General features: G+C 35.4%; 1 protein-coding gene across 1 annotated transcript; it reads left to right on the top strand.

Annotated features, from left to right (window-relative positions):
• The first annotated feature begins 6,901 nt into the window (after positions 1–6,901).
• OR4K13 (olfactory receptor family 4 subfamily K member 13) lies at positions 6,902–7,840 on the top strand. Its single transcript, NM_001391552.1, is given in 1 exon segment — positions 6,902–7,840. A coding segment is annotated over 1 exon segment (939 nt).
• Positions 7,841–24,275: the final 16,435 nt, after the last annotated feature.

Genomic DNA, 24,275 nt, shown 5'->3' with positions numbered 1-24,275 from the left:
TGTGGTTGTACCAATTTACACTCCTACCAACAATGTACAAGGGTTCCAGTTGTTCCACATACTTAACAGACTTTCATACTCTCAAGCCTTTTTAATTTTAGCTATTTCTTTCGGCATGTTGCAGTACGGATTGTGGTTTAATATACATTTCTCTAATTATTGATGAGGCCAAACACCTTTTCATGTGGTTATTAACCATTTAAATATTGCCTTTTATGAATTATCTTTTGAACTTTTTGTCCAAACCTTATGAATTTTTGACAACTTAGATGAAATAAGCTAATCCCTTGAAACCAAAACTTATACTACTGACAAAAGAAGAAAAAAAATTTTGATGTTGTGTATGTATTAAAGAAATTAAAACCACAATTTAAAATGTTTGATAAGATAACATAAACTCTATCAGAGAAAGAAGAAACACTTCACAAATAGTTGTATGTCTATAATAAATCTGATATTAAACCTAAGAAGCATCTGAAAATATAATAAGATATGAAAACTACATGAACATAAAGCAAAATGTTATAAAGAAAATATTGACAAATCAATTATATAAAATATGTCATGACCAAGTTCACTTAACATTTGAAAAGCAATTATTGTAATTCATCACATTAACAGAGTAAAAGCGAACAACATATAATTGTTATAATTGATGCTTAAAAACCATTTGATAAAATTCAATCACCCATTTATAATTAAAAAAAACTTCTCAGTAATCTAAAAGTAGAGGGAACTCCCACAATTTGATTAAAGGTAGCAACAATAACTATTAGCCAATATTATAGTTAGTATAATATTATAGGTTGAAAAATGTTGAGACCAAGAGAAAAACATCCAGACAAAGCAGAGTTTAGTTAAAATAACCATGTATAGCTAGTGACTACTAACTTGGTCAGGCCAGGTCTAAATAATTTGATTCTTTCCTGGTCAAATCAAAATAGGTGCTTTGGTTACTGATGGGGTTTCCAGAATGAAGGCCATGTTGCTGTTTGTAAATCCGCCACAATAAGTCCTGAAGACAGTAAAACTCTGATGGAAAAAGGGAAGGGGAAATCTTCATGGTAGATCCTATCAAGGGCCCCTTATTTAGCATGGCAGAAGGAATTAGACTCAGAGGCTCAGTGATATCTTTAGATGTTGACAGTCTCTTATGCTAGTGGTCTTGCAAGTAAATTGACCCTAGATAATGGAAAATAAACCACTCTCATCTTGAGCACTCGGTCATGGAAACCTTTATGGGAACTTAGAGGAAGATTAAGACAAGTCACATAGAAACCACCCAAAAAAGACCTGGTGCTGAGCCAGGAGATTGGAATGCTAAGGTCCTAGTCAGATATTTTAGGGATTCCTGGAACCAGTTACTTGGGGTCATGAAATAAAAGAACATGGGAACATCCAAACAAAGAAAAGATGGACTGAGTGATGACATCCTTCTCTCACACCCAATGAAGACACTACCCCGGACTGAAATCAGCGTCCACAGTGGGGAAACAATCTGAAGATGATTTTAAGCAGAGTTCTCTGAAGACAAGGGGCTATGCAGAACCAGCAAACAGATTATTCTGGACTCCTTCCAGAAACCCCAGTAGTCTAGAAATGGGTTTTCAATAGAATTGACACCTGTTCAGCTCTAGGATTTGCTTATCCTCTAACAGAAGAAATCACCAAGAATACAATTAAAGGTTTATAACGCTGGAGAGTCTATCAGTGTACTTCATGTGGATACAATTCCTCTGATCAAGAAAGGCACTTCACTGTTATTAGTATACAAAATTGAGCAAAGAAACATTGGATTATATGGCTAGTTCACATTTCTCATCATTCTTAGAGCAGTGGTCTCATTGAAAACTGAAACAAGCAATTTAAAGTTACTTCAAACAGAAGTGGATAACGGCATGAAAAGTCTGGCTGAAATTATTGGGTAAATGTGTTCTTCAGTTGGATATGAAAGAACAAATGGGGGGGGGCCGGCTTGGTGGCGCAGCAGTTAAGTTCACACGTTCTGCTTCTCCGCAGCCCGGGGTTCGCTGGTTTGGATCCTGGGTGCGGACATGGCACCGCTTGGCAATAAAGCCATTCTGTGGTAGGCGTCCCACATATAAAGTAGAGGAAGATGGGCATGGATGTTAGCTCAGAGCCAGTCTTCCTCAGCAAAAAGAGGAGGATTGGCAGTAGTTAGCTCAGGGCTGATCTTCCTCAAAAAAAAAAAAAAAAAAAGAAAAGAAAGAACGAACAAAGGGGATACTTGACAGGAAATTTTCTTAGAACTGGAGATGAGAATGAGGAAATAGGAGCTTTATACCTTTTGTGTCTTCTGTTTTGATAGGACCAGTTGTGGTTAAAATGACACCAAGCCTGAAGTTAATATACAGTAAATGTTAGTTATGTTTCTGTGATTGATGGATTTTTAATACTCTGTACATAAATTTTATATGGTTTTATACTGCTCCTCTTAATTGTTTTCCATAAGTAAAACATAAATTTCTGTAATTATGCAATGCCAGAAAAGAATTTTCTCTTGTAATTCAGGGAAAACAACATGCCATCTTTAATAATTCCCACTGGTGTTTGATCATCAGTTGGGTATTATTAGGTCTCAAAATACGTCATTTCTTTGTTACTAGCCTCTCAATATTCACGACCCTTTTTTTCAGAGAAAATTTCATATTTGCCATTATTTTAGGGATAATACAATTATATTTGAAAACAGAAGCTCTCCAGGTTTCAACGTCTCCTGAGTCAAGGAATGTTCTGAAATACTTTGTAGAAGTGGTAAGTCATGGCACACATTTTAACTTACAGTAAAACAATAGAGAATCATTTCTAGATACCGGTTTTTAATCACATTTTCCATAAGTAGAATTAAATTTGAAAAGTCATTTAGAAGCTGAATAATGTGATAAAATTATAGAATTCTAGAGGGCATTATTATTCTAGTTGTTATAGAAATATAGCATATTCTCATTATAAGGGTGATAATGGACAAATTAAATAATTAAGTTGTATACTTTGATACACTTCAAGTGACTTTATTTTGCATCTGCTAAAGAGTTTCCATGTTAAACTACATCATGTCAACATCATTACCAGTCAAAATTTTATAGCATTCCCAATCCATGCCAAAGAGTGATTACTTAAGAGGAAGAAACTGGCTGAATGTAATCTTCACTTTTGTTTTCAAAAAAATTTGTTATTCCCTTGTGCTTATAAATCTACCAGACCTAACACATTAATTTTTCCTATTCTGTTTCTTTTTCAAGTCAGCTAAATTGACTAGCATCATGTGGACAAGAACATGACTTTTGGCAAATCTGACCTAACCATCATTGATTTTATTTCATGTTCTCCTATATTAAGATTACAAATAATCAAAAACATAAATTTGAATAGAATAAATCATTCATATGTTCTCAAGTAGATGGACATTTTGTTCTCTGTATATCAAACAACTAGATGATCAATCTCAATTTGTGTTCTTCTCTTCATCTTTTGATAACTACTATCTCCTGTGAATAAATTTCAACTTCTAATACTCAGTTCAATTATGTTTATTACACACGAGTCTATGCATTAGACTCAGAATGTTGCTTTCAAAGCTCACATATCTTTATCCTCAGCCATCGTAGAATAGTCTGAAAGTTTTTCGCAGTAAGAGGAAAGCTAAGGAACTTCGTTTCTGCAGGGAAGCGAGATGCCAGGCAGACAATCAAAACGATCCCTTTGAAAACATAAACTTCTCTCCTCTCTCATGTCTTCCCCTGCCCCCTCACATTCATAGATAGTGTGTATATGAGAATGCGTGTGTGTGTGTCTAAGGTTTAGGGTTAAAAATTTATATATTAAAATGTGTGGTTCAAAGGAAAATCATAGATTAGTGCAAGCTACACTGTAAAAAACAGAAGGACATAAAAGTAGGAAAATTCTTGGCATTTAATAAAGCTATCCCATAGTTGTATATCATTAGTTACATTATTTTTAAAAAATTAATTAAATTTTTCTTGTTAAATATTTGTCTACTTTCACTCTATCAACGACTCTATTGATGGCCTTCATAACGTATTATGAGGAATGTAAGAGTAATTTGTCTGTTTTCAAGGAGATTAAAAATTATTTAAGGAAAGAAGAATCACAACACTGGAAATAAGAGAACTGGGATTACAACAAATATGCCTAACTCTTGTTCTAGTGTTCCTTCTATTTCAGAACATTAATACCTAAGGCACAGGATATACCTGAACAATAACTGAGCGGTAGATCACATGCAATGGACCAGAAATACAGTGGAAATTATTATGGGTCTCACATCTAGGGGAGGTTCTATTATGCAGAAGAGAGGCCTTGAGGTACCTTGAAGGATTTGGTTATAGGGACAGAGGAATTTGTCAAGCTAAAAGAAAAGAAGTGAGGATAGAAGAAAAATGTATGAAGAATGCAGAAACCCTTGCAGTTGTTCTTACTGAAACAGTCGTTGAATTTTTGCAATATTAAAAAACAGTATTGGATTTTTAGAGTGGATGAGGGGCTGATTGTAAAGGCATAGGAAAATTTGGGGATATAAGATAGTTATGTAAATATAAGTTTTTAAAAAAACACAGTAATATGATGAAAATAGAATTTTTATAATTAATGCTAAATTCCTAAAAATAAACTGTTTTTGTGGGCGGATTACATTAGGCATCACCTACAAAATGGAATTCTATATAGTCATAAAAAGTTATGAATTTCTATATGCTCATATTTTTTAATATACTGACAAACCCAAGGAAAATGACTATGCATATAGCATGAATAGTGTTCTTATAATAAACAGGATATAAATGTAAACATATAATAATATCCACAACACACGGACACAGGCATACTGTACTAACGTGTGTATTATTTTTTTTGAAAGCTATCCAGGACATTGTTAAACTGTTAACAGTTAGTTACCCTTCTGTTATATGTGCCATTGTTTTTTGTTCATTAGTATAAGCTACTTTAATTTAAGTAAATTGGAGGAAAATACTTCTATTTTTTAAAACTAGTTCTTCCATTTCTGTTTCGAAGGCTTCAACATCTAATTTGACATTTGAAAATGAATATACTTAGCAGTTTCCAATTTCTGGGGATTTTACTGTATAACTGATTTTAATTCAGATTCTAAATATACATTATATAGTTCATTCATTCATTCAACAGTTATTTGAGGGTCATGCACTATTCTAGGTGCTAGAATGTGTATGAACTCTGTGTATATTTGAAAACTGTGCTGTTCTCTTTAAATTCCGTTTCAAAATTTAGGTTTTAAGAAGCATTAGTATGTATCCTTAAAGTACTAAACATAAAAATGACAGGAGCTATAACCTTTCTAGACACGGAGATGAATAACTTTACGTACTTGATGTAATTTAGTGCTTTACATCAATCCAAGTTTCTCAGAGTAGGAAATGGGCCAAAGAATACAGTTATATATAGAAAAATACACCCCCATTTAGATAAATGTTCCCACGGGGTTGTCTCAAAGAAGCAGAGTGTACAGCATTACGATTCTTTATTTCTCTTTCGGATGATGGGGAGAGTAAACTGCAGGAAATTGATGGGAATATAAGAAAAGGAAATGCAAGCCTATTCCTGGGATTCATTCAGACAAGGCACCTTCGCATGGAAGTGTTACCCTCTCTGTGATAAGTAATAATGGCACAAAAAGAAGGCTATACTTTATTTACTAAATGATGTCTGTAGAAATCATTAGCTATGAAAGTAATTTTTTTTAAAGCAAAGCCAGTAAAACCAGTTTTGCAATAAGCATGGGCTGATGACAAAGTTATGGCATAAATTTAGATGATTATACTGAAAGAACTGTATTTCTTTTACCAACATAAATCAGTTACCTCAAGCTCTCTCATTTTGTCATTTTGAAGCCTGGGATAAATAAACATGCACAATCCAACCAGTGATCCTCTGTAATAGCAAATGAACGAATACAAACTGAAAATGAAATAAATTCAGTTAAATTTGGCTGTGGGTTTTCTGCATCCTTTGTAATACTTGCCTAAAATCCTAGAAGAGGCATTTGATGTGAATAATGTTAAATGTTGAGTGAATAAATTATATATATATACATATATATATACACACACACACATACACACAGAGTTTAACTCTTAAAAAGCGTGCAATAACCATCACTAATAGTAGAATGAGCTGTGAGAGATTGATACAGGAATGGCGCAGGGGGAAAAAGAAGAGAATGGGGCTGGGAAAAGAAGAGGTACATTTCTCAGGACCTAAAATCTTACATTAAGACAATTTCAGGTTTTGACTTATAGTTGTTTACTCGAATCTATTTCAAAATATGATTCTTGAGAATCCTGGATATATTTTCTACATTTATAATTTCCAAGTTAAAAAACTCAATACTATTCTTTGAATATAGAACCAACGATGATCATTATTTTATTCACAGAGATCTTTATAGTACAAAGAGGCATTCACTGTCATGTCGTCCATTTTTTTAATTTTTATTTTACTGAGGAGAAACTTAACCTTCAAAAGGAGAATTACTTGTCCCATGTTACCCAATGAGTTGCTCAGCTAGGTGTTGTATTGAGGTCTTCTGATTCTAAGTTTACAACCTATGCAATTGTGGTTTCATGTACTCTTTTTTTTTTTACCTTTCAGAAATGTGTATTCTGAATTCTACTGACCATTTGGAATACTTCTCTATGCCAGGCAGGAAATCGCTAACAAACAAAATTTCCCAAAAGTAAATTTCCCAAAAGGGGGTGCTTCTAAATTCAAGTATCCTGTCTGAGCGGCAAAATTGGACATCAACATGAACCATCCTTTCTGTAAACACAACTTTTCTGCCCCTTATTCTCACTTACTTTGATTATTATGGAATCAAGTTGACAACATGGAGAGGTCAAACAATTCAGTGGTATCAGAGTTCATTTTGCTGGGACTTTCCAAATCTCAGAATCTTCAGATTTTATTCTTCTTGGGATTCTCTGTGGTCTATGCTGGGATCGTATTAGGAAATCTCCTCATTTTGGTGACTGTGACCTTTGACTCACGCCTTCATACACCCATGTATTTTCTGCTTATCAATCTCTCCTGCATTGATATGACCCTGGCTTCTTTCGCTACCCCAAAGATGATTGCGGATTTCCTCCGAGAACAGAAGACCATCTCCTGGTGGGGATGTTATTCTCAGATGTTCTTCATGCACCTCCTAGGTGGGAGCGAGATGATGTTGCTTGTAGCCATGGCAATAGACAGGTATATTGCCATATGCAAACCCCTCCATTACATGGCCATCATGAGCCCACGAGTACTCACTGGGCTCCTATTATCCTCCTATGCAGTTGGATTTGTGCATTCATCTAGTCAAATGGCTTTCATGTTGAATTTGCCCTTCTGTGGCCCCAATGTTGTGGACAGCTTTTTCTGTGACCTTCCCCTTGTGATCAAACTTGCCTGCAAGGACACCTACATTCTACAACTCCTGGTCATTGCTGACAGTGGCCTCCTGTCCCTGGTTTGCTTCCTCCTCTTGCTTGTCTCCTACACAGTCATCATATGCTCAGTTAGACACCGTGCCGTTAGTGGTTCCTCGAAGGCCTTCTCCACTCTCTCAGCACACATCACAGTTGTGACTTTGTTCTTTGCCCCATGTGTCTTTATCTATGTATGGCCCTTCAGCAGATACTCTGTAGATAAAATTCTTTCTGTATTTTATACAATTTTCACACCTCTCTTAAATCCTATTATTTATACATTAAGGAATCAAGAAGTAAAAGCAGCCATTAAGAAGATAAGGACTCAAAGTATAAATTCAAAACACACTTTGTAGATGACACTTCTGAAGAGATAATCTGTTCTTCGGACATTATTAAGGAATGAAGTTTTAATGCATCTCAAGTTTTGTATAAGGAAACAGTGAGTGTAACTGTTAAAAAGCAATCCTCTTTTTCGCCATCTTTAATGGTTAAAAGCATGACATCTACAGTCTGGCAGGTGTGTATTTAAATCCCACCTTCAGCACTTCCTGTCATGCAAATTTGAACAAAATGAATAAGTTCTCTGTGACTTAGTTTCTTTATCTATAAAAACTTATCTGTATGTTACTTTTATTATTTTAGCATGTTTTTAATCCTTACAAAATACATTATTATTGTTGCTATTATAGTTTTTGTTATTATTGTTGGTAATTCGTATTTAGAAAATGCACAAAGATGACACCCCCCATAGTCATTTAGCCAAGTCTGGTTAATGACTGTTGAGTGCTAGAAAACTACACTTTGTAAGTAATCCCTAGTTAACGTGTATTAATTTTTAGTTACTCATTTGCCACAGGCGCAGAGCATTCACCCATTCTTCACATATTTTGTGAGCCTACAAAGTGCCAGAAGATACATCCAGGGCTTCAAAGAGTTTACAGCCTATAGATGGAGAAGAGTGAACTAAACACGTGGCATGAACAGCACCATGTTACACAGATGCACAGGGTGCTGTGGCAGTGCAGAGGAGTGGCATCTAAATCAAGGCAGGGGCCAGGGACGCTTCCAGAACGGGGTAGCATTTATAGTAAGCATCAGCTACATGGAAGAGAAAGAAATTCCCAACAAAAGGAACATATATGAGAACGCACAGAAGCACGAAATAATAGGACACACTCTAGGAACTTCGCGTAATTTCATTGAGCTGGGACATGGGCTTTGATAGCAAGAGATGAAGTAGGGAGGTAGGCAAATGCACTCTGATAATAAAATAGAAGACATAGGGCACTCCTTGGTGTTCAGAACTGTGTGATACTGAAATTAAAAAGACAGAAAGAAAAAGAAAGCTTAGACGATTCTTGCCCAAACTAGTACATTGTACCACTTCTGTTCCAAGGTTACCTCCTCCATTTCAGCTCTGTCATGATATTCCTCTTTGCAGTCTAGACAACTAAGTGTGGAACTGACTAAAAGACAAAAGGAAGTTTAAGGTAACTGGCTATGGCAAGAGTTGCCCATTGTCTTTTAACTTCAGCAAAAATCCAAAGAGAATTTTATATCCTCTATTGGATTTATCGTAGCTATGACCCAGAAAATAATATATTAAATACTATAACAGCAGCACATCAATAGGTCATTTTCTACGTAAAGGCCACCTTGTATTAACCTTAGTTTTTTATACTGAGCAATCAATTTTCTGGATAAAATATTTTGATTGCAGGTTGAATTATATCTAGCCAGAGATATCTCTTCTCTGAACACATTTTATGGGACTGCATCATAAGCTTAAAGTAATCTAGAGTCTGTTTTTACAAGGGCATTATTGATTAATGGATGTGGCTGAAAATTTGTTGAACTAATTGTCAAAAATTGGTGATATAAATTATTTGCAATCAATTGCTTTCATGCCCACTCAGAATAAAACTAGTGACTACTCAGTGTTTTCCCCCAAAGAGTTACTGATTTTCTCCACACCACTATTTTTTAACATAATCTATTCTGCTCACTTTGTCATGTGAAATTTGACAACTATCCTTGTTAGGAGCAATCACTTTTATCCTCTCTCAAAATGCTGCCTGCCTTTAGCATACGGTACCAAAACACTCGCTCTGATGATATTAGCAAGTACAAGCTTCTTCTCTCCTTCTGCCACTTCCTTCCTTATACCACTCACTCACTCTGCCCCTTGGTATGAGGTGTGATTTATAGATCATTGAGATTTAGAAAGGAGACTGAGCATGAGCTCCTCAGCATTTTGCTCTCTTGCTCTTTCACAGTCACCTACGGGCATACAGAGTTCTTTCTTCCTGTTCTTGGTGTTAAACCTCAAAGTCAGGGGTTAGAACCTGCCTTCTAGGGACAGATTTGGAAACTCTTCTCATATAGTTTTCCTTTCAGGATTATCTGCTCAAAGAGGTATGTGCACTTTAGAGTTGTCCTTGCCTCTGCCTGGTTAAGTATTTGTTCTGCGAACTCTTCCTTTATGTGGGTTCCAGGGTTAAACTTTAAGGGGAGTGGTACAAAGAGTTTTGGGGGTGTAAGTCCAATACTACTTTACCAGTAATAACACTGATATTAGTCTATTCCTTTTTCCTATTTCCATTTATAAATTGATTCAGAACTCACAAGAAGGAAGGGATGATTGACACTTCCGAGAAGCCTACAATCAATTCTTAGTACCAGTATCAAGCACTTCTTTTTACTTTCAAAGTACAATTTACAAATAGAAAAAAAAAAATCACTCTCGTTAGCGTACAATTCTGTAGTCTTGACAAATGCATAGTCATGTAATCATCGCAAATATGATAGAGGAGAGTTTCACCAACCCCCTCACAATCCCTGGTGCCCCTTTGTAGTCAGCCCCTCTCTGCATTCTCTGGTGCTGGTGCTAGCGATCTGGCTTTTGTCCCTAGAGTTTGCCTTTTGTAGACCATCACATAAAATGGAATCTTATAGTAAGTGGCCTTTTGAGCATGACTTCTTTCGCTTAGCATGATGCCTGTGAGATTCATCCCACAGCAAACTTTTAATTACTGTAAATCTATGTTACATTTTAATATCTATCTATTCTATAAGTACTTTTGTTACTATTCCTTGTCAAACTATTTTGAAACCAGTTCAGTTATTCATTGCTATTAACTAGAATAATTTTATCAAATAATATGAACATTATGTAGTTATAATTTAATTCACCTTATAAATCAATTTAGGCAGAAATGTGATATTGACAATGTTGCACTTGTTTTATCCTAGAACATGTTTGTTTTTCTGCACTTATTCAGGTCTTCTTTTGCGTTCCCCAGTAATGTTTTATAACTTTCTTTATTATATAGTGAAAATATTAAACTTATGAATTATTTTATTTTAATTTTGTGAGGTCACTTTTCAATTGTATTTTCTTATTGTTTCTGGAATGAAGAAAATCTATAATCATATATATATAATTACTTGTAATTACTTGTAAAAACTGAGCTTTCTAAATAATTGAAAATTTTAGTTGATTTTCTTAGACTTAGTATACAACATCTCATCTATGATAATCCTATTTTTTCCTATTTTTCAATATCTTATTTCATATTTTAGTTCATGATATCTCTAGGACTTAATACTTTTTTTGAATTTTTTACCTGAATGCTGAAGAACAAAATAGATATATGTTTTAAAAGTTCTGAGACAGCTCAACTCCAGTGAGGCTAATTTCTGATTTTAATATGTTTATGCAATACGGTGAATATTGTACACATTTTTACAAAAATGATATATAATATTTGGGATGATAAAAGCTGAAATTTGCACTTGGCTTTGACATGGACAAATTGACTAATTTCAGTGGCGCTATTGTCAACATTTCCAATAAAAAGAATTAAATATTTTTCGTTGGTATAAGAAATCTAAGAAAATGAATCTAAAGTTGAAAGTTACAATTTCCAACAAAAACTGAAATGAGTAAAGTTTGTAAGGAGCTTGCCACCACCTAGTGACAACATTCTCCTGTGTTTCCTAACTTTTAACAAAAAATCAAGGATTGGGGAGGAGAGTTTACAAGAGTGGGTTAGAGTCTTTCCAATCCCCCAATAGGCAATTTATAAGCAGTCTGAAGTCCTGTACCTTCCAAAGAAGCAGTAAGCTAATTAGCCTCTCTATTACTCAAAATAGTCATTTTTACACACAAATTTTAACATTACTTTGAGAGCTTTCCTCCTTCAGTACCCAAAAAAGAAGTCCAGAATTCCAGCAAACATTCACAGTCCATTAAATTATCATTAGAAATTAAACTATCCTGAAAAAGGCAAGGCAGGCTAGTAACAAGATATGATCTGGATGTCAAAATCATATTCATGATTTAAATCTATTGCCTACCATACATTTACAAAGTTAAATCTTTAACGTCCCTAAAAATTGTGGATGACCCTTCCAAATTTCAGGAGGAAGTAAAAATGTAGAATACCTAATATCACCTTAATCAGCAAGACTGGAAGCATTTTCTCAGAGCTGTTCTCCCAAACGATTTTACATTAAGCAAAATTGGTCAAATAGGCTCATATGTCTAGAGAAAAATAGGAATTGTTTGAGGCTGCTAAAGAAAGAATGGTCAAAAGCAATTCTTCAGTCTATAGCCAAAGACAAAATTTCGCAGTAGAGTCTGATGAGGAATTAAGTAAATAAGTAGGTTATCTATTAAAGTCTTTGAGTATCTCAATCTTAGGAACTGGGTGCTGTTTTTAACCCCATTTTTATGTATGAAGGCATTGAAGCAGAAAGGTTTTATAGCTTAGCTAAGTTTCCACAGCTAGCAAGTAAAAGAACTGAGATTCAAACTCAGTCTGTTTTTAGAAACCACACATCTTTTCAGAATTCTGTGTTACTTCTAACAGTGTTATCCAAATCCTGGATACCACCTTTATAAATAACCTCCTTCCCCCAATCCAGAAAGAGTTTAAAACATAACAGAGGTCTTGGAAGCTGAGTCCATGGAACAAATAATGCAAAGGCTACTTTATTGTTCTTATACACTTGAGACTAAGACAAGTGATGCAGAACCTTTCTACTGTAAGACACACCTGCTCATAGGTATTGGGGTTTTGAAAAAAGACTATATATGACAAATATGATGAAATTTACACATGAATGTTGATTGAAAAAGCTAAACACAAAACAGTAAGTAGTTTATAATTCTACCCATAGAAAGTCTGAAGAGAGGTGTAGTGGAGAGAATTATAGATGATTCTATGCCATCAATGATGTTTTTGCCTAAACCTGATCTCCTGGGTTAAAATTGACAATTTCTTTTTTGTGTACCTGGTGTCCATGCTACATGGTGCTATCATTCCAAATACAGTGTTTTATTGCATTCATTTGTTCATTTTTTGTCAAGTGCCACTAACCAAGTTAACCCTTGAGGCTTGCAATGATGTCTCCTTTTTCTTATTCCCACTAGATCATTGCTCAATCTCTGGCATATAATAGGTTGTCAGAGCAGATTATTTTAATCAATTAATGAGTTGGTTAATTATAAGATGAAGATTTAAAGATTTAAGGGAAATCAATTATGTCTTAACCATTTTCAATTTGGTGTGACACTGACATGATCAACTAATGTATTTCAGAGACTAAAAGGGACATGGGATTAGCAGAGGAAGAAAAGAGTAAGTAGAAGAGATCTTGTTATAGCAAAAATTGTACTTTGGTAACTAGTATAGTTACAGATTACTGACAGAAATCCCAGCTTATATATTGATATCAGGTGTATTGAGCCCTTTTTTATTTGTTGGTACCTGTAGAATTTACCCTATTATCCTAACATGTATGGTTATCAAAGCTTTTATTTATGCATATATCAAGAACTTTCCCTCGGTTATAGCAATTTTAGCATTATCTTCTCTTATTGTGAGTGGCAGAGATTCCATTGAAAAATATGTTATTTCAAGAAACATTTAATGAGTGCCTAGCTTATACAATCATTATGTTAGGTAATAGAGTAGGATGGAATTGCTGTGATCCTTAATCTTGAAACATTAAAGTGTAGGCAATTCTAGAGAAAAACAAGAAAAATACTATAATTTAACAGATGTCATTGAAGTTTTCTCTTCTTTTACTCTGTGGGTATTTCTAATGGGATCATATTTCTGATATGAGCAGCTAACCAGAGTCAAACCAGCATGGAAGCCTAGGAATCCTCAACAAAGCAGCAGAAGCAGAAAAGGTAAAACGAGTTCTAAGGAAAGCAGCAGTAGCAGTTGCCTGACTAAGTGTTGGTGTTCTTCGGTAACCAAGAACAGTGGCTGATTTGGCCTCAGAACTTTTTTTATAGGCTAGGGCAGAGGGTTTTTGAAGGCATGAAGATCAACTCTAGATTGTTTTCAAAAAATAATTCCTGATAAGAGAAGCAGGAAAAGTAGTCGAAAAGCAATATTAATTTTTTTTTTCTTTTTGGCTGAGGAAGACTCACCCTGAGCTAACATTTGTTGCCAATCTTCCTCTTTTTTTGCTTGAGGAAGATTAGCCCTGAGCTAACATCTGTGCCAATATTCCTCTACTTTATATGTGGGTTGCCACCACAGCATGGCTTATGAGTGGTGTAGGTCTGTGACTGGGATCCAAACCCATGAACCTGACCTGCAAAGCAGAGCACCCTGAACTTAACCACTATGCCATGGGGCCAGCTCCTGTTTCGTTAGGACAGTAGATTTTAAAAAAGAGTAGAGTAGAGGGAAATGTGGAAACATAGAAGCTTATTTGAGGTAATCTTACAGTTCTAGGAGAAAGATTGTGGGTGAGTGTTCCAATTTGATGAGTAACAAATTGCTTCCCAAAATGTTCTGGCTTAAATGGCCATTTTACTCTGCTTGCAGTGTTGTGGGTTAATGCTCGGGGAAGGGCTCAGCTGAGCAGTTCATGTCTGAGTCACATAGGGTCAGCTTATTTTAGAATTAAATGCACCTTGGAATTGGAGTACTCATTTTCAAGATGACTTCTTCCTTTATGTCTAGCCTCTCAGACTGTAGATCACGATAGGAAAAGGCATGGTCATATTGCAGGAAAATATGTGGAATGAAAGATATTGATGAAACTGTCTTTGTAAAATGTAATCTGCTACAGGAAGATAAGCTTGATGATGGCCCAGTATTTTGCTAACCTGATATCATATGAGTGAGGAATATTCAATCACAAGAATAATACAGACTATTAATAAAGAGAAATAATAAAAAATAGAAATTCTGGAATGAAAAAAGTACAATAACAAAAATGAAACATTCACTAGAGGGACTCAGCTGCAGTTTTGGCTGTCAAAAGAAAATATCAGTGAACTTGAAAACAAGGTAGGTAACATTACCTGGTCTAAGGAACAGGAAGAAACAGTACTATCATGTACATAAGGGGAGTTCAGAGAAAAAGAAAGGAGTAGAAAGAATAGTTGAAGAAAGAATGGCAAACAACTTCATAAGTTTGATGAAAAACAGTTATATACACATCAAAAAAATCTTAGGGACCTCAATAAATTCAGATTCACAATTACCCACATCATAGTCAAACTGTTGAATGCTAAAGACAAATAATGAATATTTAAACCAGTAAAAAAGAAAGAAAAACTCATCACATACAAGGGACCTTCAATATGTTAACAGCTGATAGCTCATCAAAAGCTATGAAGGTCAGAAGGCTGTGGAATGACATAATTAAAGTTCTGGAGGGAGCAAAACAAACCTTATTCTTAAAATATTATTTGCCTATTTTCACTTGTCCTTAGGGTACCTGAAGTACTGATGAAAGACACTTGATCTTTGTTTCACCTATCCTGGAACTCACTCAAGGTGGAAAAGCAGACAACACTCCTCAAAAATATTGCAATGCAAATAAACAATCCACAGACACTTGGCACAAAAGCTTATAGTTCAAGCATACAATAGAGCACCAAAATTTGGGAGAAAAAAATTGGCGAGTTTCTTTAGGAAATTATTTCATTCAAGAGTAACTGTATATATTGGGAAATTAGAAAGCCATGTGCATAACCAGGACAGGACATCTGTTCAAAAGAAGACATGAGGGGCCGGCCCAGTGGTGCAGCAGTTAAGCTCGCACGTTCTGATTCTTGGCGGCCCGGGGTTCACCAGTTCGGATCCTGGGTGCCGACATGGCACCGCTTGGCAAAAGCCATGCTGTGGTAGGTGTCCAATGTATAACATAGAGGAAGATGGGCATGGATGCTGGCTCAGGGCCAGTCTTCCTCAGCAAAAAGAGGAAGATTGGCAGTAGTTAGCTCAGGGCTGATCTTCCTCAAAAAAAAAAAAAAAAAGAAAAGAAAAGAAAACATGAGAAGACTTTAAGCTTTCACCTCTGACTGATCGCTAAGCTAAGTGAAGCAGAAAGTGAAGCCTAAGACAGAGTTGTAAATGGCCTGTTGAAGCACTGAGTAAGTGCTCTAGCACAGAGCCAATCTGCAAAGACTCAGAGATGTTCTTTCTTCCTTTCTTTCCTTCTTCCTTTCTTTTCTATACATCTGTCCTTATTTCTCTCTCTCTTTCTCTCATTTGTCCCTGGCATTCAAGAAAATCTCTGTCAAAATGCTAGCTGAACACACACTAAAATATTAGATACTTTAAGACTATTCATGATAAGGAATACAGACTTTATAAAAATAGTTTAGAAAAGTCACTAATAAACCTAATGGCTATAGCAAGGAACAACAACAAGAACAAAAACTATGAGAAAAATCTGATTTCCAAGTTACCAGATTTTAATGTTTAAAATGTCCCATTGTTACCAAAAATCTCAAAACAAAACATGAAGAGATATAATAAGTATGGCCCCATTCACGGATGAAATTAACAGAAATTATTCCTAAGGAATCACAGATATTTAACTTGCCAGACAAAGACTTTAAATCAACTACCTTAAGTATGCACAAAGCATTGAAGGAAATCATGGACAAAGAGCTAAAGTGAACCAGTAGAGTGATGAATGAACAAATAGACAAGGATTACGTAAGCTACTTGGATATATTTAACCGTTCTTATCATACAATCAGGAACCAGGGGAATGACTAATGGTAAATCTTTAGACCTACTGGACTCCCTGTGAAATGGACTTTATTCCTCACCTGATATCTGTATGCTTCATTCTAACAAGTGGACCATGATGGAGTTTTGCTTCCCTGGTATCAATGCTATCTCAGACTCTAGCCCTCAAGTATCTCAATATTTCCCTTTATTCACTGTTTACTTACTGTGGTAAGTCACCATAAAATCGCCATAATTAATTTGGAGACAAGATTTGGAGAATCATTATTGTATACACTTGTAGTGGTGTGGAGTTCTTGAAGTGGACCCAACTTCTTGAATTGATGGGTACTGGATCTGAGTACTGAATCCTTTTTAGAAAGTGGATGATAAACTGTTCTTTGTTCCATTATGGCGGCTTATGGAAACCTTTTGCTCACCACTTGTTAATTTTTTTCTCCTTTGGTTATAAGCCAATAAGTACTTTTGTTGGAGGCCTATAGATTTTTTTCTCATCTAGCTAACACAATAGATACCTGTAGGTCAAGATCTATGTTTGTCATTACAGTCTTACTGAACATTGTGGAAATTATGATGGTTGCCTCTAATGTTTAAACAGGAGTCCTGCCACATGGCCTTATATTCCAGACGCCTATTGTGATTGTTGAGAGTGTGACAGTTGAGAGTACACTATCTTTAACAAAATAAATAACCCCCGGGCCCTCTCCTGGAACATTGTCTGCTCATGGGTTCTCTGGTATTATAAAATAAATCCATTTGATTGTGCCAAGCTCTCTTAGTCTTTTGACCCCTTCATTAATAATATACCAAGACAGATCCAGCATTTTACCTCATTTACCTTAGACCATCATTCTGCTCAAGTTTCAAGGGCATAAATCCTAATTCATGAGAAAGTGCTTCCATATCAATTAATTCTCCCTTATCTAGCCCTATATGCTGGTCTCATTAATCAAAATGGAGAGGGTCCAAAACCTCAACATCCATTCCTAAGCATGCTGCCTTCATTTCTGCCAGTGCATCTTAACTAGTTCATGAAGTTCCTTTGGTGGATTTCCCCTTTCATCCCAGAGCAGGCTCAATATTTCCCTTGTCTTAACATTATGTTACTATACCCTCGTTGTTTGTCTCGAAGTGGTGAGGTGAACTGGGGCAGATCTTGAGTTGGACGTGTATTATCTTGCCAGATACACACATCAATTGGGGCTTTTGAATTTTCTCCAGGAGAGGTAAGGGATCTTTTTGTATATTGCCATGCGGCCTTCTATTTTTCACACTGTGGCTTGAGTTGCTGGTTGGTTGATCTGAGCCTATTATTTTCTTCTGTCAGCACTTTGATGGCAGTTCAAAGTAACTAGCCCAACTTAAATCATCACAGGTGAGTCTTGGTAATTGGGATATTACAGTATGCCAGAGGTTAGCATGATCTCACTTACCACTACCAATGGGGTCTGCTGCCATCAGGACTGTGAGTGATTCAATTTCAAAATATTATTTTCAGCATTGCTTCATAGGACCACTTCTAGTAGTAACCACCCTGGTTTGCATTTACGCAGAAGTCTCTCAGGTCAGGATTTGAGTATAAATAGTCTTACTGGAGGAGGTGATTCTAGGAAAACTTGACAGTTTCCTGGTAGACTGAAGAAGTGAGACAAAGAAGGAATAGAAGCCAATAAACATGGCATCATCAAGCAATCTGTCTCTGTAAGCAACTGAAGCTTAAATTCACTGTGGAACTCTGGAAAACAGTACAGTGTCTAAGAATTATCTAGCCTGTGGAGACAGGGAGGTGGGGTATTTATTGGCATTGGTTGGAGATTGCTTTCAGGGGCATTAACTCCCTGACCCTCCCTTCCTACCTGAAATGAAGGTAGAGCAGATTCAGCCAAAAAGCCATTGATAAAGAGCCGAAAGTGCTGGCATTTGGATTCATGATAACTTGTAAATAGACAGTATATGCTTAGAAGATAAGAGAAAGGTACTGACATAATCTGTTACACCATGACAATTTCCAAAGTTATATATGTAGTCCAGACTTCTCTCCTGAACTCCAGACTCATATATCCAAGAGACTCTTCAACCTCCCCATTTTTATTCAAAAGTAGCATTTCAAAGATAACATGTGCAAAATTACCCGCTTGATCTTCCTCCGAAACTGTCTACAGATATAGCTTTTACAGTCTTATCTAATGACAACTTTATCCATCTGTTTTTTTAGGCTACCGCACTTGGAATCATGCTTGATTCCTGCATCATAGTCACAACCTATAGTAATCTTCAGAAAATTCTACTGGATCTAATTTCAAAATACTCTTGGAGTCTGACTACTTCTGACTTCTAGTATATTTTTCTCCTATGAGCCACCATCACAGCTGGCCTGAGTTAGTAAACTTGCTAACTATCTGGCCTCCTAACTTTCATCCTGCCTTTTCCAACAGAGCAGTTATAGCCATCTTCTAAAATATGTCAGATATTCATTCCTCTACACAAAACCCACCGATTACTCCCTTTTCACTCAGAAGAAAAGGCAGTTTTCTGATAGCATCTTACGGGGCCCTACATGATCTGCGCACCACCCACAATTGCTTATCTGTTCTCATTTCCAACTAATTTCCAATTTATTCCACTTTAGTCACTTAAGTTATTTTAGCCCTAAAGTTATTTGAACACATCTGCCAGCACCCACCAAAGTGCCTTTGCACTGGCTGTTCTCTCTTTGTTTTGCTTTCCCTAGATATAAACATGGTTAGTCCCAGCTCCTGTGAGTCATTGATCAAAATTCACCTTCTCAACGAGGCCTATTCTTAATAGAGTACTTAAAATTAAAATTTTAATTTTAATTAAACTTGCAACTTTATCTCTGGTATTCCCAATATCCCTTACCCTGTTTAATTTTTTTTTCTTAATGCTTATCATAAATTGCTCATTCCTTTGTATTTATGCATCTGTGTTTTCCTTGAGAATGTAAGTACTATGAGGGAAGCAATTTTTATCTATTTCATTCACCAATGCATCCTGAGAATGTATGCTATATGTATAGTTTATTTTGTCCTTAACAAAATACCATGAATCCTTCTTCACATATTGAAATATTTGTTGAAAACATTATTTTTCATGTTTTATTATCTTCTATCACACAAACGTACTTTGATTTTAACTACTGTGGCAAAATTAAATTGCTTATATTTTTGTTATATTAATCTGTAACTGTATAATAGACATGTTGTAACATAAAAGTGACTAGATTTTCAAAGCTTATTGGCATTTTTTGAAGAAGATTCATTTAGATTTACAAAATGTCTATCCAAAAGTTCTACCGACTTACTTTCTTACTGTAGGGACCTGAAATTGGCCACCCCAAGATATGTCTCTTTGTCATCAGGATTATTTGAGGTTGATTGCTTTTGATAAACTGGGACAGGGAAGGAGGCTCTGAGGAATGGAAATTGCCCTTTGTTAGGACACATTTACATTTGTAAGGTAAATCTCTTATCTGTAAAATGTGCCTCCCTCTCTGTACCAGGAAGAAGAAAGGAGATGACCTTCTCTCTAGAAACTCTTAATCAATACCAAAGGCAAGGACTTAAATTTGCATTTTATTGTGCTTCTCTGGTAACCTTCTGTAACTGACTTCCCTCCCCCTCCCAACGTTGGCATCTCTTTAAAGACTAAGCATCTTTCTTTAGGCTGGGAACCCATTGCAGCGCTCATCTGTGACCCCCCCTCGCCCAGGCCGAGGCAACACACCTGCCACCCTGCGGTGTTCACTGAGACAGCAGACCTATCTGCCATTTCCATCAATCGCTGTGCTGACAGAGCAGCCTCGTGACTATTGTAAAAGGGACACTTCAATCATATGTGAAACACCCTTTTTGGGGGTATATAACCACTCTGTGCACCCCACTTCTTCGGTGCCCTTTCTTCCTTTGGGAAGAAAGGCCCCGGGCCATGGTTCCTCATAAAGCTTTGTTTAATTTTCTCTTGCTATTCTGTCTCATGTGAATTTAATTCGTTCTCCGGCCAGATGAACCCCCATTTGGGAAGAGGAAATGTCTTCCTCCCCTACATTACTAACGGTTAGGGAGGCAGCATTGTGCAATTTAAGAATATGGATTCTAGCGTCCAAATATGTAGATTAGAACTGCAGCTCTAATACTGACAACTTGTGTGCCTAAACAATTTAAGCTTCAGTCTCCTCATGTGTAAGAGACAAATAATCTTGTTTCTCTCATTAGACTTTTGCAAAGATTAATTGAAAGAATACACCTTAGCATAGTGCTGGCATAGAGTAAAAAATCAATAGATGTCAAGTATTATTTAAATTTTCATTGCTGTTTTTATCATTAAATTTTCCATTTTCATCATACTTGAGCAAAAATTTGATATATTTATTCTAAATTTGGTACATGAATAAAGGTATTTCTTGTTAATTTTTGTTTGTCTGATATTCATTGAGGTAACTTTTTTGATGCTTATTGACCTATTGTTTCTCTTCCTTTATAAAGAATCATATTTGTTGCTTATTTTTATCTTCAAGTTTTCTCCACTTATTGATTTGTAAATATTTTTTCTGCATTAAGGACATCAAGTCTTTGCCATCAGGGCTACAGTAGCCACAATGGAACTTCGTATGCGTTAGAAAAAAGTGATTTCATTTTGCAGACTTAGGCCTGGCCAGGACATATATTTATCAGATGGGTGAGGCACATGCTGGATGTCAGCCCCCACAGACCTTTTGGCTAGTAGGCCTTGGACAGCTAAAGTTTATACAATTTTATGTAGTGACTTTGGGTGTCACAAGATTGGAAATGCAGTTAACCAGTTTGTAGTTGGATTTTAATTTTATTGTGATGCTTTCTCAAATACAATTTTTTTTTAATTTTAAATATTTTGTATATTACCCTTTTACTTTCTGAATTCTTCTATTGTTGACTTTATATTTGCCATGTTAATCAGGGTTGTCCAGAGAAACAGAAAGAGAGAGAGAGGAGAGATTCATTGTGAGGGATGACCCATGTGATTTGGAGCCCGGCGAGTCCAGAATCTGCAATGTGGACTATCAGGTTGGAGTCCTAGGAGAGCTGATGGTGCAGTTGAAGTCCAAAGGCATTCTACTGGAGAATTCCTTTTCACTTGGGAAAGCTGGTCTTTTTGTTCTATTCAGACCTTCAACTGATTGGAGAAGGCCCACCCACATTATGGAAAGCAGTTTGCTTTACTCAGAGTTCACCAATTTAAATGTTAATCTCATCCAAAACACCCTCCACACTGACATATTAAAATTAACTATCACACTTGGTAAACCCTTCCCTACCTCCAAGTATTCACTTCTGTTGTTTGTCACAAGCTTCTCTACAATTCTTGGCATTTCATAATATATCTGTACCCACATAATGACTGCATTTCAGAAATAAATGACATTGACCCATGTAGCCTACTTCTACAATGTTTCTTTAGCAATTATTATCTGTGTTTTACAAGGAAAAACAGAGACCTAGAAAGGTTTTGTGTTTCTTAAGTGAGCCACAATTATTTAATGTCGATGCAGAACTTGAGACTTCTCACTACACTCAGCTGCTGTCTTGGCAGTGAAATCCCTTATAAATTTGGTTGTGCTTATATATGTAATATGGAATTCAGTGTCAAGTGAATATTGTAAATGTGATTATCATTCATCAGAATAGTCTAGATATTTGTAATCAGCATACAACCATTAGCAGAAGAAGTCTGAATTGACTTCAAGTGATTTAGTGAAGTAAGTGGGAAAATTATAAGTGATGTGCAAATTAACTCAGACACCAAGAGATTTCCTTATACCCGACCAGATGAATCTGGAGAAAGCAAATATTTTGTTATATATAAATCTGGTGTTCCTGGAAGGAATAAACCTTCTCCAAAATGTTATGCTTGATCAAAGTTATATAAAATAACATGTAGGTTTGACAGATTTTCAGTATATTTTTAGAATGTAACTTGTCTGATTGGATTGATTTAATTGACTGTTAGATTTGATTATTTAAAGGAAAAACATATTTTACACTCTATTAACTGGATAATGATACACATTATTCTGCTTGTATTATTAAAATAATTGCATCTATGTTTGTATACTCTGACAGAGCTTTAAAATTTTTCTTCCATTGTCACTTGGAGAAATGAATATGATTCATTACCGCAAATTTCCACTAGAAGATGGTTTATTCCCCAGCCTCCACTATGGTAGTTGGCCATTAATGGTCCATCTTTAAAGGCTTCTTAATTTTATAGGAGAGAGGATATCGATATTTATATCTGAAGTCCAAGGGAGACTCAAATCTGAAGTGCTCTAACTTCTTAAAGTGATGCTTTTCCTGAATACTTTTTTAGGGTGCAAGAGAAAGAGATGATTAAATTGTCTCCAGGATACAAATATGCATGTTTTCAGAAGTTCCTTCAAGTACAGTAGTTCCTTCAAGTTCCTGCAAATTGAGGGATCTGCAGTGTCAGCACTGAGCATCTTAACTCCAGGTTAGTAACTCTTTACTTTACTATATGTAAATATATAGATATTTATTTATATTTATATGTAAATATACATATATATTTAGTGAGTATGCGTCTGAAAATACAAACCAAATAGAGACTAATTTATTCTATTATCTTGTACATTAAGTCATTGGAGTAAATCATGTTAACTTGTCAGACAAAATTAAATTTTGTCATTGTATTTGTTCCTAAGTAGCATTAATAGGTATACAAAATCAACCTGATTTTTTTGTTTACAGGTTTAACATTCATTTAATAATCTTAATAAAGCCTTTGCAAATCATAAAAAGTTCTCTGAAATTAGAAGTCTATTTGTCTGCTTTATTCCACATCTCTTAGCCTCCATTTTTAAAAGACCTTGTTGAGATATAATTTACATATTGTAAAGTTTACTATCTTAAGTGTACAATTCAATGGTTTTTAGTATGTTTACAAGGTTGTACAACCATCACCGATATCTAATTTTAGAGCATCTTTGATTAAACAGCAAGTTAAGCTTTTATTTTTGATTCCTGAATTTTTCATTTGATTATTTTAATTTTCCATTCACTCAAACTTTATAAAACAGTAAATTAAACACAGTTGTGTTTTGGGTTTATATGTGAAATATTTCATGGCCATAAAGAGAAAGAATACCAATAAAAGTACAGTCATTATGGTCTGTAATTTGTATGCCTGGATGGGTTTCAGGGTAATCTAACTAAACTTGTGAAGAGTTCCTGAATTATGATTGTAGCCATCGTGTCCACAGTGATGTTTAATTTCAGATTTATAATCCCAATCTAAACAGGGGGAGCATCTATTACCACAAAAGTGTTTCAATTAAATCTTTTAATATAAGGCATTTGTAAAAGTTCAAGAGGGAAAAAAAGAAATTTGAGATAATAATCCTGACAAAAGCCTGGTTGAGATGGATGCTGTTTGAATGGACTAAAACAGATGTAATTACCGTTAATTTCTATAGATTTTAAAATTCAATCACTATGTCATATTCACATTATTAGAATATTTCAGATCTGGAATATGTTACTTTAGTCCCCTGTAGAAGCCTTACAAAACTATTATTTTATGTTATCTTCATCAATTTTATAAAGGGCGAACATAACAAAAGCTCATTCAAGGGACAGTTCTGCATCTTATGTGAAATTGTCTGGGAAGAATTCTGTTCAATGGCTTCATAAAAAGATTTATACAATATCTTCCTTTTAGTGAGGAGAGTGAGACACCAGTTTATTTCTCATGATTAACT

Source organism: Equus caballus, chromosome 1 (assembly GCF_041296265.1).
Source record: "Equus caballus isolate H_3958 breed thoroughbred chromosome 1, TB-T2T, whole genome shotgun sequence".
Taxonomy (NCBI): Eukaryota; Metazoa; Chordata; class Mammalia; order Perissodactyla; family Equidae; genus Equus; species Equus caballus.
The sequence above is the reverse complement of the archived record's forward strand: the minus strand, read 5'-3'. Positions and strand labels throughout refer to the sequence as shown.